Source organism: Glandiceps talaboti, chromosome 8 (assembly GCF_964340395.1).
Source record: "Glandiceps talaboti chromosome 8, keGlaTala1.1, whole genome shotgun sequence".
NCBI classification, from domain to species: Eukaryota; Metazoa; Hemichordata; class Enteropneusta; family Spengelidae; genus Glandiceps; species Glandiceps talaboti.
Genome location: NC_135556.1, coordinates 525,471 through 541,168, shown reverse-complemented (window position 1 = coordinate 541,168; position 15,698 = coordinate 525,471). Strand labels below are relative to the sequence as shown.

General features: G+C 38.6%; 3 protein-coding genes across 5 annotated transcripts in view; all 3 read right to left on the bottom strand.

Annotated features, from left to right (window-relative positions):
* Positions 1–15,698, bottom strand: part of LOC144438814 (serine/threonine-protein phosphatase with EF-hands 2-like) — a 214,362-nt gene that overhangs the window by 180,344 nt on the left and 18,320 nt on the right. The gene's annotated exons all lie outside the window — the stretch shown is intronic.
* LOC144438677 (uncharacterized) lies at positions 9,508–11,331 on the bottom strand. The gene has a single exon (XM_078127818.1). The coding sequence runs from the start codon at positions 11,329–11,331 to the stop codon at positions 9,508–9,510; it is 1,824 nt and encodes a 607-aa protein (XP_077983944.1).
* On the bottom strand, positions 14,301–15,676 carry LOC144438675 (uncharacterized protein C17orf113-like). The gene has a single exon (XM_078127817.1). It carries the CDS (start codon positions 15,672–15,674, stop codon positions 14,301–14,303), a length of 1,374 nt encoding a protein of 457 aa, XP_077983943.1. The 5' UTR covers positions 15,675–15,676.

The following is a 15,698-nucleotide window of genomic DNA, read 5'->3' as shown; positions in this document are numbered from 1 at the left end:
CAAGTATAAACCAGGGTGAACTACCAGAAGACTGGAAACAGGCCAATGTCGCACCAATATTCAACAAGCGACCTATCGGTCAGAATAGCTCCGCTGGTTTTTTTTTATTTTACTTTTTATTTTGGTGACATGTAGAAGTGGTTCAGTTCTTCAGCTCTTCACTATGCAGTTTTGTTTTAGCGATGCAATAAAGTGGTTAGTGGTTATATATGATGTCTCACTATAAACACATTTTACACAGAAGTTGGTAATGTATTGTACTTTTATACCATAGTCACCATTTTATAACAAAAATCTACTGTTACAGGGATCACCCTGGCTCCAGAGCTGCATGAGCCAATGTCCCATTTGGAGAAAATGAGTGAGACAATTTGAAAACTGTGTGGGACGGAAGTAAAAATATGGCAACTGTATGTGCGTCATGTGTATATTATACTGGTATACACTGTAACACACACACACACACACACACACACACACTCACACACATATATATATAATTGTGATCATAAGCCTATGGATTTCATATCAACTTTCATACTAGAATTTGCTACTGTACAAATAAACACAGTACATACACATCAACATATTAACTTCATGAAACATTTATTTCATAGGAAAATACCACGTCAACGGTCTATAACTCCTATACTTGTCTTGCATTGTACATCATTGTCCTTAACTGTAGATTTCTGCGAAGGTAGCAGATCATTTCTCCCTTGTCCTTATCGTGACGCAAAAACGACCCATACATAGCCAGCCAATTATTTTGAAATTTCCGGTTTGTCTTGCGACCTACACCAGGACATACCCATTCTTCGTCCTCACTAGCGAATGTAGTCGAATCCAGATTAGTTCCCAGCGAAGGAGTAACTTTTGTACAATAGTCCAAGATAGAGCATTTGCGTTTCTTGGTCCCACTCGTACCAATCTGATATTTGATAGGCTGGTTTTCCTGTATTTACCTTTATTCCATCGTTATTGCGTCTTTTTCGTGAGTTTTTTCCCCCGGGGAAAAAAACTCACGAAAAAGACGCAATAACGATGGAATAAAGGTAAATACAGGAAAACCAGCCTATCTAATATCAGATTTTAATCAGATTGCACTCGTACTGGCACCCGACGTCTTTGAAAGCTCCATTACGTACACATGTACGTGTGACTAATCAGTAATGAACATTTACTGTATCAACTCCGTTGATTTGTCGATGAGCGCCTGCCTTCATGTCGGCAACCAATCATAGACACTGTTTGAAAGGGGCATGATGCAGATAAACCTTGCCGCCTGAGGGCAGCAAAAGACATGCGTAGTATGCGCCTTGTACGTTTGTAGTAAACAAAAGCTTAGATATGATGTCGCGTATCTATCACAGTGACGCGCTATTAGTATCGACGGTGCGATTTTGTGTCCCAATTGAGTTTTCTGGACGCGATATTTTTGTTTTTACAGCGCAAATAGCGCGTGATTGCAGCCCAGAGTGATCCCTGCTGTTATGAAAAATTGCACAAAATCTCTGAAAAAAATTACTGGGAAATGCACACAAGAAAAAGAAAAAAAAAGAGGATTTTGAGGTTGGCTATAAATAATTCCAGTGTCTTACAGCTTTAACCCTGGAAAATTTTAATGATGAATGAAATAAACTAGGGATCTAAAATAATTTTGAGGCAATTTGAATTTCAATTTTCTAACAAATTTACCAAGTCAACAACATTCAACTTGTACTAGTTGTAGTAGATATATATAGGGAAGAAATGTATTAATCGCCATCTTAGTTTCCGTACGGCAACAATCCCAAGTACCCGAAAGAGTCATTCTCAGCCAATTCAGGGTTTGACACTAGAGTAAAAAAGTCACTATCCCACAGGACTAGAAAAATTGATAACGTAGTAGTCCTGCAAAAAATTTGGTGGTCCTATCTTTAAGTGCTTTCGCTTGTTCACTTAGGTTCTTCATCTTTCTTAGTTTTTGCCCTACTTCTAATTCACTTTTCCAAACCCCATATTTATTTCAAACCCTGTGTTGTAATTGAACTGTCTATTTCTTTGTAGTTGTTTGTGCATCATCAACTCCTTACTGTAATTTTATTCTCTTTTTTATGTTTTGGAGCTTCTTCTCTTTTTTTGTTGCTTTATGTGAGTAGTTTGTCTTAATTGGGGGGGGGGGGGGAGTAATAAGATATTATGTGGTCTTATTTCTAGCTTAAATACTACATAACATTTCTGGTACACATTGATCCAACTATTGCATTTTTAAAAGACAAAAAATTACCTTACATAGAGCAAATCTTTATAGTGTTGTCCTTAGTGCATATTTGAATGTATTTACAACATAAAAATAAATAAATTTGAAGGTTATCAGCAGTTACAGCAAAATTTTGTTTCTAATTACATGTACAAGTCACTTCGTCTATTTTCATGTCTATGTACTTCCGAGTTGACATAAACGTTAAACGTGATACAGTCGGCCCTATAATTACTAAGAAATGACAAAACCGTTCGCAAAATAAAGTTCAGGATTTTAATTTTTCAAACTGAATATCAATATCCACTACACATTCAATAACTAGTTTCGGGTATTTAGAAATGTGCCCCAAAACATGAACACGGAACACGGAATCGTGTCAGTGTTACTAGCCAAGTTAGCAGTTTCATTGTAGGCTGTAAGTTGTACCAGTAAAAAAAACGATCATCACATCATGTAAGAAGTACAAAAACATAGAACACATTGTTTTCTTGCTGAATAAACTCACTGAAATAACAATACGGTCAAATTGCGTCTTCGATTTTGACAGCCACCATTATGATTGAGCTTCACTTAGTTCCGCTGAACGTGGCCGGGCCCGGGCGAACGCTGACATCCAGTTTGTACAGCGGTTTTACAAAGGGAGCTCGTCAATAACCTACCGAATAATTAACTCAGAAACGTAGTTTAAATACTAACTGATCTAAAAATTACTGTTTAGAAAGACTACACATCCGTACATAAATACGAAATCGTGCGACAAAGATTTCAACTTTACTAATTTACTTGTTACAGTGTAGAGGCCAGCCTTACCCTTATTATACACATATCATCGTACAACTAATTTTATTGGCTATAATATTAGCTACATTTGAAAGGTCTCACTTGATTGGCTCACCCTTCGCTATTCCCGTTTTCAAGAGACACCCCGCCAGAATAAAGTGCCACGTAGTACAGCAATGGCACGAGATCGCCTGTTGGGCAACTTTCCCACTGGGTGTGCTTTTCGAAAACTACACAACACATGATAAGCTTTTATGACAGGGAATCATAGAAAATCTACCCCGTTTCCAAACTAATCGTAATTTTATCGCGAATAGACAACCGGAGTTGGTCAGAATAGCAAATTAAAAATCAAATGAATTTTACTATGACCGTGAATTCATATAACCGGTGGTTTGAATTCTGAGGTCCCTAATATACCTATCGAAAAGACACTATCCCGTCGGACTACCTGCAATGGGCATTTTAGTAACATCTCACTTGATCGTGAGGTGCATATACTGGAATGAACCATTCTGTAGGAGGGGTGGAGAATTTGGATTGAAGTTTACAACCCTTTTTCGAACAAATATTTGTCATTTGGGCGCACAATGCGTAGAATTAAGACTATAGCATATATTACATTGCTTGTTTGACGTCAATAGTGTCTTTTGAAAAGTTGCACTTTACCTAAAGTCTCGCGGACTGATTTCCAATATGGCGTCGGTCATAATGCTCATTAACATATTCATTTTTTTTTCAAATTACAAAAAAAAAATCATGAAAAATAGTAGAGACGATGTGCTGACTTGAAATTAACAAATCTAAGTAAGCTACCCTCTGTGCATCAACACACCAGATATCAAAGCAATCTGACTTAAAGTTTATGAGGAGTTGATAAAAAATGTCATTTTTGGAAAAAAAATCATACAAAATTGAAAATGGCACAGATCAACTTGGCATGAACAAATCTGAATAGCCTTCCCCCAGGGAACATGCACACCAAATATCGAAGTATTCTGGCTGTTACTTTCAGAGAAGATAGTGAAAATATAAAAGTTTGACGGACACCTATGATTCACCTATACACTCTATACTCTATACAACCCATACCTAAAGCTACGCTTTCAGCTTTCGCTGACAGCAGAGCTAAAAAAAAAGGATCCAAATCAGACCCAGCAACTACAGACCAATTTCATTAACATGCATTTATGTATGGGTACCTCTGAAGGTACTATGCGACCCAAAGTTCTACGAGCAGTTTATACATGTAGTAGCAGATGCTGTATGCGACCCAAAGTGCTTTTGGCAGAAGCTATCTTAGACAAGAGTGCGACTACATTTGTATGTAGCACTTGCCATCTGCAATGAAAGTGATACTGATGTCTCTTTGTAGCAAAAGTATTCTGCGACAACATGGACAATGAGTACCTTCACCCCACTCACAGTATATCACTATATACTGTAATTTATCAATTTACCGCGAGTTCGATATAAAACTGCGGTAAACTTATAGTGTTTTATTTACCCAAAAGCACAAATGAACATTACAGATACACATACAAAAATACTATTTCGTGGGTAAATAGGGGAATCGGGATTTAGCTTACAGCTATTCAAGCCTGTCCCCTACCATAGTTATATACAATGTTTGACAGCAAAGTGATATAGCAAAAGGAAATACATAGTACCTCGGAGTTCATAGTACTTATGAAGAACATACGGTAACAATAAATTGTACAGTGGTTTAATTTACTCTTCTAGAAGAAATTGTTTATAAGATCGCTTAAATTCGTTTAGCGTATTGATACATCTTATGTTGACAGGGATGCTATTCCAGATTTTTGCCCCTGAGAAGGAGAAAGAAAACTGACCTGAGTTTGTTCTGGCATAATATGGATAAATATTTTGATATGAACAGAGTCTTGTATTGTAGTTATGGTGTGAAGGTTCAAAATAATCATACAAAGTGTGTGGTGATAGTTGATGGATCAAGCCATAAATAAAGGAACCTATCAAATATCTATGCAGTTTAAAAACATCTAGAATATTCAACTGAGCAAACAAAGGAGATGAGTGATCCGTTGGAAATTTAAACAAAACTGTTCGAACAATCATTATCTGTGACATTAATATACGATTTAGATGTGATGAATAAGTGTTACCCCAAACCTCAAGGCCATAGTTGATATGGGGGAATATGAATGTGTTGTACAAGAGTAGTAAAATGTGTAATGGTAATATATGTCTAAGTCGATACAAAATCCCACACTTTATTCTGATTAGCTTGTTTACCTTTTTGATGTGGTCGGACCAAGAGAGATGTTTGTCTAAAGTAATTCCCACAAAGGTGACAACATCCTCCTCCTTGATGCTTTTGCCTTGTAATGTGATATCACCAATCAAATTTACTTTCTTTTTGCACCCTCTAAATACGATAAAATTTGATTTTTCACTATTTATTGTCAATTTGTTTGTATTGCACCAACGTTGAACCTCGTGTAATTGACCCGAAACATGATCCAAATTAATTTCCCCAAACTGTAGACTAGTAGTGTAGCAATTTTCTCCTTGTCTTCCTCCGCTAGCTACGGAACTGCTATATAACGTGGAAGTCAAAGAAGTCTTTTTTTTCAGAATTTCTCTCACCACTTTAAAGAATAAATACATCGTTCATTTATATGTCGGATTTAAATATCCAAAATATTGTTTTGTAACACAAAGAGTACACTAATCACTACGTAGTCTTGAACATGAAGTGCCGACATATTTGTTTGTCAAGATTCGGCAGCGGCCATTTTTCATTCAATAAGCAGTATTTATTCGACAGATTTGAGCATTTTTTGTGTGAAATGGGTATTTGTAACTAGAACTTAAGTTGGGGAATGCCACATTGACATCGTGGAAGAGGGTGATATTTCCATGACACTTATACATTTGTAAAAGATGCCTGATAGCTCTCCGGGCAAGTTACATCTATTGTCTACCTTTTAACGAATTGTGTGGTTGGCGCTCGTACTAGCAGTAGTACTCAGTGCAATAACTGTAGCTTTATTTTTATTTATAATCCATTTTTATATTGTATTTTGAGTGACTCAACATTTTTCGTTTTACTTTTTTCTTGCGTGATTTGCAATGAAAAACAAACAGAGTGCGGAGGATCAAGACAGAGCGATGATGTATGTGTGGCTGTGGAAGTTGTAACATTAGGCTTGAAACAATGCCATGGAGTACGAGAATACAAACGTATGCGCGTTTGTCTGTCCATCAATGATGTATTTTGTTTGTGTCCTTAGTAGCGAGAAATGTTGTGCTGGACACTTATTACGCAGTTTATAGTACACTACTAGTCTGTTTGTCACATGTGCAAAACACATTTACCATACTACGACCATGGAAGTACATTGTATATATTTCCATGCTATGCTTTATTTTGCTTCCTTGTCAAGTTCCGATCGAGATCTGCTCCTCTCGCTTGCTATGTAGGAGGTACATAACTGTGGTATCCGTTATAAAACTTCGACACGTTCGGATGTGGGATTAAACTGGTTTATTACTCAGACTACTAAGACGCACTACAATATACACGAAGTTCCTAAACGTATACACTTGTCGTCAAAACATATATTTGATTGCCCGCGTAATCAGGCACAATGAATTGTTTTACAAAAGGGTCAAAGGTCATATGGATTCTGTATACACTACATCCCTCCTTTCCTTATCTTGTTTGCATTAAACTTATCTTGTTTGCATTAAAGTTCTTTCTCAATATAGTTCTACTATTGTTCATCATGTCATGGCAAGTATTCAATATCATCATGCTTGAATCCCATATAGGTTAACTCGTAAACTTTAACTCTGAAATTCAAAATGTTCAACAGTTCTGTAAACTTTAACCGTGAAATTCAACAGTGTTCAACAGTTCCGTAAACTTTAAGCTCTGAAGTTTAACAGTGTTCAACAGTTCCGTAAAACAAATATTAAAGATTGTCATGCGGCAATATTCACTGTTCATAACAGTCCATAATGCTAAATATAAAATAATGTCTATGGTTAATAACAGTCCATGAGGCTACATATCGACAGTCCATGGTTAATAACAACAGTCCATGAGGCTAAATATATCAACAGTCCATGGTTAATAACAACAGTCCATAAGGCTAGATATTAAGTGTTCACAAACTGTTCGGTTCATAACAATTGTTGTTAAGTATTCAAAACCACAAAGTCATCATATTTCTTAGGCATTTTAATAATTCTCCTTGGCCTGACTCTGCTGGGTTGCTGGGCTGGACTATTCACACTGCTGGTAGGTGAACTTGTAACTTCTGTTTGTTCGTTTTGTTCATCCGGCTCCTCATTTACTTGTGGAGGTGTCTTTTCCACACTGTTTTCTATCGGATCCCTCCCAATATACTTCTTCACATGAGTAACATTACGTTTGTACTCAACTTCCTCTTTGCTGCGTACTGTCACTTCTCCGCCTTCTTTCTTCAACACTTCATATGCATTTGGATCGAAGTTCGGTGATAGTTTATTAGTTTTTGTGTTCTTCATCAAAACTTTGTCACCAACTTCGATCTGACTATCAGTTGCGTGTCTCTTTGCATCTGCATATTCTTTGCTGGACAGTTTTCTTGACCAGTCTCTATCACGAACTTCTTCATTAGTCACTGACTGTTCTCGACGTAGATCTGGTAACTTTGTCTTCATCTCACGGCCAAACATAAGGTTATATGGACTTGCTCCTGTTGTGACCTGAGGTGTTGACCGGTAAGCAATTAGAAACTTCGACAATTCTAGCTTCCAATCCTGCTTTTCAACTTGAGCGATACGCAAAACTTTCATAAGTGATCTGTTCTGGCGCTCTACTTCTCCATTTGCCTGCGGCCATAATGGTGTTGTTTTCCGGTGTTCAATTCCGTTTTCTCTGAGGAATGATTCAAATTCATCCGAGACGAATTGCGGTCCGTTGTCTGCTCTGAGCGAATATGGTACACCAAAACGTGAGAATATTGGTATCAGCTCATTGATTACTTGTTGTGGACCTCAGGATTGCAACTTCATAGAATCTACTGTAGTAATCAACTATGACTAATATACTTTCACCTGAGGGCAATGGACCTAATAAATCTGCACTGCAATCTTGCCATGGACCGCTTGGTGGAATAACACGAGGCATAGGTTCCGGTGCTGTATATTCTCCCACAACTTGACAACCATGACATGTCTTGCACCTCCGTTCTGCTCCTTTATCTATTTTTGGCCACCATACCATTGTACGAAGTCTGTTCTTCATCTTCACTATTCCCTGGTGTCCCTCGTGTGCTATTTCTAACACTTGATTTCTCAATACTTCAGGAATCACAATTCTGGTTCCTCTCAGTAACAGTTCTCCGATTACACATAACTCTTCCTTTACATGTAAGTATCCTTGTATCTTACACTTACTCCAATCTCCGGTTCTGACACATTGTTTGATATTGTTCAGTTCAGAATCATTAGCTGAGGCTCTCTCTATTTCTCTTGCTGTCAAAACAATTGGTACACTTTTCTCTGCTACTGCCCGAACGTAGTCATACTCCTCTCCTTTATCACGATGTGTTCTGGAGTTCAGTCATGACAACACGTCTGCAATGTTTGTCTTTCCTGGTCGGTACACAACCTTGAAATCATAGGCTTGTAGACGTAATACCTATCTCTCAATTCGTGCTGAGGGCTTAGATCTACTGGTATAGATATACTCTAATGGTTTGTGATCTGTTTCAAGTTCAAATTCTCTGCCAAATATGTATAAGTTGAATCTTTCACACGCCCATACTAATGCTAAGGCTTCTTTCTCTGTCTGGCTATACCGCTGCTCTACCTCAGTAAGTCGTCGTGATGCATAGGAAATTACACACCATTCATCATTTTGTAACTGCATCAGCACTGCACCAAGTCCTACTGGTGATGCATCGGCTACTATTCTTGTCTCGCTGTCTACTCTGAAGTATGCTAATGTCTCTGTCTTAGTAATCAGTTTCTTCAGCTCCTCGAATGCTGTTGTTGTTCTTCACCCCACTCGAATTTGACATCCTTCCGTACAAGTTTCTGTATTGGTTCAGCAACAGATGACAAATTTGGTACAAACTTAGCTACAAACTGTACCAGTCCCATAAATGATCTTGCCTCACTAGCTGTTTTAGGGGCTCTGCATCTTGAATTGCAACTTTCTCTTCACTTGGGTTAATACCCCTCTGTGTTACTTCATGTCCAAAGAAAGTCAGTTTAGACAGACGAAATTTGCACTTTCTGGCATTCAGTGTTAATCCAACTTCTTTCAGTCGGTTCAGTACAGCAATCAATCTCGTGTCATGTTCTATGACATCCTTTCCGTGTACCAGCAGATCATCCGCAATATTAGCTACTCCTTTGCAGCCTCGCAGAACATCTCTGATTATTTTCTGGTATTTCTCTGGTGCTGAGGAAACGCCAAACATCAACCGTGTATACCTGTATAACTATAAGCCTCTATGTGTAGCAAACGTTGTGATGTGTCTGCTTTCTTCACTCAACTTGATTTGGTGAAAACCCCACTTTAAGTCTAAACGACTAAAGACTGTACTGCCATTTAAATCGTGAAGCAGTTCTTCTATTGACGGCATGGGCTGACATTCTCTAACAATCGCTTCGTTTGCGCGTCTCATGTCGACACAAATTCGTAAATCTCCATCTGATTTTGGTACTACCGGTACTACCAATGGAGATACCCATCCGGTTGGACCTTCCGGTATTTCCTCAATTATATTGCCTTCCAGTAGCTCATCAAGCTTTTCATCCACCTTTTGTCGCAATCCATATGGAATTCTCCTCACTGGCTGTGCCACTGGTTTTATAGCTGCATCTATATTTAGTTTCAGTTCATAGTCCTTCAACAGACCAACACCATTTAATACAACTTTGTATTCTTCCATTATTTCTCCCGTGAATTTATTGTCCACTGTGTTAACATGAATTGGACCAACACGTAGCAAATTCAGTATTTCAGCTGTTTTTCTGCATAATAAACTCTTGCCTTCACCCTCTATGACTACAAAATCTGCCTTGCACATAGAATTATTTGGAGACACCACTACTGCTGTGAATGTTCCAAGTGTAGGTAGAGGTTTAGTACTTCCATATGCAAATAGTACAGTTGCAGTTTTCCGTGATGTACACTTGATACCTTGAGTTTTCAACCACTGCCAAGTTTTCTGGTCAACTAAGGTACATGTTGCTCCGGAATCTATCAGTACATTTTGTAGTTTGACTCCTCCAACATTCAGTGTGACAGTTCCTGTATGTACAGTTGATTCATCACCCACTGAGAAAGCATGGTAGTGTTGAGTTTCTCTGACTGTAGTTTCTTCTCCCTCGTTAGTATTCCTACATGTATCTCCTCTTACATAGTTGGTATTTGTACTGCCGTTTCTATTGTGTTTACCCTTTGATCGATCAACAGTGCTTCTTTGTTTACTGTACGCTTGTTTTGGACACTTCACTTTAAAATGTCCTGTTTCTCCACACTGTCTACACTTCTGATCTCTTGCTGGACATCTCTGATCTCTCGCAAAGTGACCTATACGTCCACAGTTATAACAAGTTTTCTTATTTCCACCAACCTGTTTTCCGTTACTTCTACCGCCGTACCGGGAACGAACGTCTCCTTTAGTACTGTTACTAATGGCATTTACTTGATCAGGGCCTTTGGTCTCACTCATCATTTTCAATTGAGAATCAACGGCTTCTTGTGCTCGAGCGATTGCAAGTAAATCACCGAGTTTGACGCTGCCATCTTTTTCTAGAAACCTGCGGCGTAACTTTGTCGAGTAACACTTATCAATCAGCTGATCTCTAATGTATTCATCCTCCCTTTCTCCGAAATCGCAAGTAGTTGCGCGTTGTCTGAGTCTACACACAAATTTATCGACAGTTTCTTCACTTGATTGTACAATTTGTCGAAATAAATGTCTCTTGAATGGTACGTTAGCTTTGGGTATGAAATAATCGTTCAATACCTTCATAGTGTCTTTGTACTCTTTCTCCGTATCTTCGCCAACTAGCGTGAAGTAAATTTCTTGTACTTCGAGTCCCGCCGTATGTAATAGAAGTGCTCTCTTCTGTGCGTCCGCTGTGATACCCTTTCCGATCAAATATAACTCGAATGCCCTTCTCCATTTCTTCCATCTCTGAGAAGTTGAATGGGGATCGTCTTTGATGTCAAATGCTTGAAGACCGCCAATATCCGCCGTCATCATTACCGCATTGCAGCTGGCTGCTCCGCCATTTGCATTATCCCTTGACATCTCGTCTGCAGAAAGTGTAACTTTTACTCACTGAAAAAGTTGTCTTTAGGGTTCACAAAAACTTCAACTTGAGTTCGATCGGTTCCTTGATATCCTCGTCGCCAAATGTGGTATCCGTTATAAAACTTCGACACGTTCGGATGTGGGATTAAACTGGTTTATTACTCAGACTACTAAGACGCACTACAATATACACGAAGTTCCTAAACGTACATGTATACACTTGTCATCAAAAAGGGTCAAAGGTCATATGTATTCTGTATACACTACAATAACCAATGTGACAGCTCTACGAAAAGTATTAGTCGAGTCCTGAGCAAGTTACACCCAGAATAAAAAATGTGAAGGGCCGTCATCTTCGAACATCAAATGTATAACACTGAATGACGGATGTGAATGACGAATTTACTTTGCTTCCTTGCAAGCTAGTATCCATTCGTCGTGGTCACACTCGACTCCTTGTTTCCAATGCTTGCACTGTCTTTTCAAACATGGATGTATTAGTGCATGGTTCAAACATCGATGTGACAAAATTGAGAACACATGTACATAAAGTTTATTAAGCATAAAAATGAGAATTCATGTTGTCATCGAGCTTCAAAGGTAACACCAAACGGCAGATGTTGATCATTACATTGCATTGGTCATGATCAAACATCAGTCACACGCCGATTCTGAGTACCGTACGCCACAAAGTCACCCTTTTATCGACTGGAAAGCGTGAAGCGGACTGGGCACTTGTTTAATTAGAAGTGCAAATTGCCCGGCCGTGGTGCGCATACGTAACATGATCAAAGGTCTGTTACACGATCTAGTGTCCTTTGACACAAACAGCCGCAGTGTTGATAGGCGAAGGGGTCAAAGTATTGTCGATCAAAGCCAAGTGTACACATTTTGTAATACGTCAATGGGTTTGTTTGTTGAAAAAAATGGCATGATGTGATTATCGGTCTAAATTTATGAAATTGCAACATGCATATGCAAAGCATGTACATGTATACATAAATCCCCAGTCGCTGTTATTCCTTCCACTTTCATCTATGATCTAGACTGAATGACCGATCGTCCTTGCTGCTCGTTGAGATATACCGAATTTATATGCCCAGTTGCTGCTATCCGTAGTCATTGCTCATCTAGACTATCATCTTTGCTGTTTTGGTGAGATCTATCGATCTATCAAAATTGTATTTGGTTTGATTTTTCCAATAATCTATTGGTAATATTTGAATTTCAAGGTTAACAGTACATCATATTTTTAAATCAAAATAACTCAGAAGAAATTTGTTTTAAATTTCACCATATAAACTACCTGTACCTTGTCAAGTTGACAATAATTACAGTGCAGAAAAAAAACACCAGCACCCACAGTCATCACAACACAAAACACAGCCACAACATTCGCTACAACAACCACAATATGGCACAACAGCTACCAATACAAGGTACACCAACCTTGGACCAACTACAATGTATTACCAACTGGTCTACATGAAAGATTTCATAGCAAAAATTGTTGTACTTTTAAATTATATGATAATTAATCTCCTATGTTTGTGATACACATACACAGTTCGTGTATAGTCCAAATTTAGACACTACAGTTCATCTAATGCGCATGCTCAGAACTCAGGCTGGATAATTATGAATATTCATAAGCGTAATGCGGAAGTATTGTACACGGAGTGACGGTCGGCGATTTTCGGCCTGTTTTGACGGCTATGGGCCACCCATTCGGTCATATTCGGATGTGAATATATTAAGAAGAGGTCATTTTACACAATGGCCGAGTGTCAAAGGGGTAAGTTCAAAACTTTGCAAGTTACGGTCGATCGAATTTCGCTTGCTGTTCACGCAAGTAACTACAAATGGTGGCAGGTTTTTGTCGCCTAGTCATCAAGTAATAGCACATGTCTTTCTTGAGTGTTTCTCTAGAGTAGATGTCATTGTAAAGTAGATATTTTTGACCAGCCCCGTGCCTGAAAAAGTCAGCTTTCCATCGATGTATAACACGTTACTCCTAGTCAACAGGGAAAAATGGGGAAAACTTTTTAAATGTCATTGGTCATGTTGATCTTGTGTTGAAACCACTGAAACATCTACCACCACGATGTATATGACTAAACTTGGATGTCTACGTCTTATCGATCTCCCATGTGATGAATCTACGTACTAATTTTTGGGTAATTTACCATCCAACAAGACATAAACACGATAAATGATCACTATGTTTACATTAATTCAGTGGTGTAACCAACTTGTTGCGAAAGTGACTGCATGTTTGTAACTACTATTTATAATATATCATTATTTCACAGATTCAAAACTTATTGAAGCAGCTGTTGAGAAAGTGTGTAATAGTGATTAAAAATTTGAATTTTCTGAGACATTTAACAAAAAGGCAACAAAAAAATAAAAACTCATAGAATTCTACAAGGAACCTGAGAACTTCATTGTAGTAGAAGCAGCTGAACAGTTGGCAAAACTTGAAGAACCTGGAAATTTGGACTGAACAAAACCCTGTAAAGGGAATAACTGGAGGGGTTTATGTGTTTTGCATGACAACGGCTTGTATCACACCCAACCAAAATTGAAAATGTACATACAGTAAAACTTGTCTAAACCGAACACCCATGGGACTGAAAAAGTTTTGTTTAGAGAGGTGTTTGGTTTATAGAGGTTTGTGTTAAATTGTTTCTATGGGCAAGGGACTAAAATAACTTTGGTATAGACAGTGTTCCAGTTTAGATAGGATTTGGTTTCGACAGGTTTTAATGTATATATATTCTATTGTGAAAACACCAAGAGCACACTGAAAGCTCATGTAAGTTTTCAAATATATGACTGGTAAAAGACGTCTCAGCATAGCATACACCCTGATTGAGCTAATGTGTGATGCAAGGTTTGTTAACATTTTTGTATTGCTAGTCTGTTTTGGGACCTGAGAGAAAGACAATTAAAATGTTATTAGTTTAAATGTTATCGAGGCACGTTAGTAAATCGGTATATTCACTGGGAAATCGTGCTTGCAGTCGTTCGATTAGATGCGTTATGAAGCCACGCCTTACATTTGCATAACCTTGGATATGATTTGCAGCTGTGTAAGTCAGAGAATGACCACGATACACATTGTTATCAATTTCCCTCGTAAGCATGGTCTCATGTTCGCCTAAACTGTCCGGTTCTAATAAAAGCTGTAGGGATGCGATAGTTGATTGGACCATCGGTTCAATAGTAGCCAAGTTGACATCTTCTCGTTGGAATACAAGATTGCAGCGGTCCATGATTGGCAGTACGTCCATCAGCAAATGCGTGATGGCCAGGAACGAGTACTGTTTGATCTGCTTTAAAAGACCGCTAGCAACTGCGTTGTCACGTTGAGATGCTTCTTCGTCGAATTCCATGACAAGCGCTGGCCAGTTATCATAAATTCCCTTGACGGCTCGGCCGAAAGAAAGCCATCGCACTGAGCAAGGCTCCTTTAAACTCAGAACATCTTCGGTATTGAGAATTTTATTTAATTCTCGCAATCTCTGGTATCGTGTGGCAGAATACTTGAAAAAGTTGAAAATGTTATTCACGGTCTTTTTATACTCGGTAATTTTCTTTACACTGCGACTAGCATCGGCTGCTGCAAGTGCCAACCGGTGTGCGACACAATGGACATGGATAAGATATACGTTTTGACGTTTCAAACGTACGCCGACACCGTTATGTCTACCCGTCATGACGGAAGCCCCGTCAGAGCCGAGACCCATGACTTTCGATATTTCAATTCCATGATCACCGAGCACTTCTAACATTTTGTCAGCTACTGTTTCGGCAGTACCGTTTAAAACAGTGTAGTTCCCAATAAATATAGTACGGGGTTTTCCATCATCAACGATTTTCAGAAATATGATCAGCTTCTTATGAACTGTTACATTGACTGTTTCGTCAACGAGTATGCCAACAAATGGCGAATCCGATATTTTCTGAGAAATTTCTTCACGTACTGTGTCAGCTAATGCTCTTTGCATGGATGTAACACTGTCGTGGTGCGTATAAGTCTCCGTTTTCAAACATTCGCATCCGTTTTCACGTTGCAGTTCTATCAACGAGACAAATTTTCGGTCGGGTATCTCCTCCTTAGCCATGTAATAGACGGTACGAAGAACTGCTCGCTGTTTGTCCTTACTTTCGGAAAGTCCTTTACTTGAAAAGTTGCGCATTAAATTCTGTGATGGTCTCACCACTGTAGCTTCACGATGGTCATCGGTCTTCATATGACGCTTTATCGCCGATTTTTGTGAATCTGGAGACCCGCGAGTAAACGCGTTCCTCTTATTTGCTTTCTCACACAGCATACAAAACAGTAGAAGTTTTGTTTT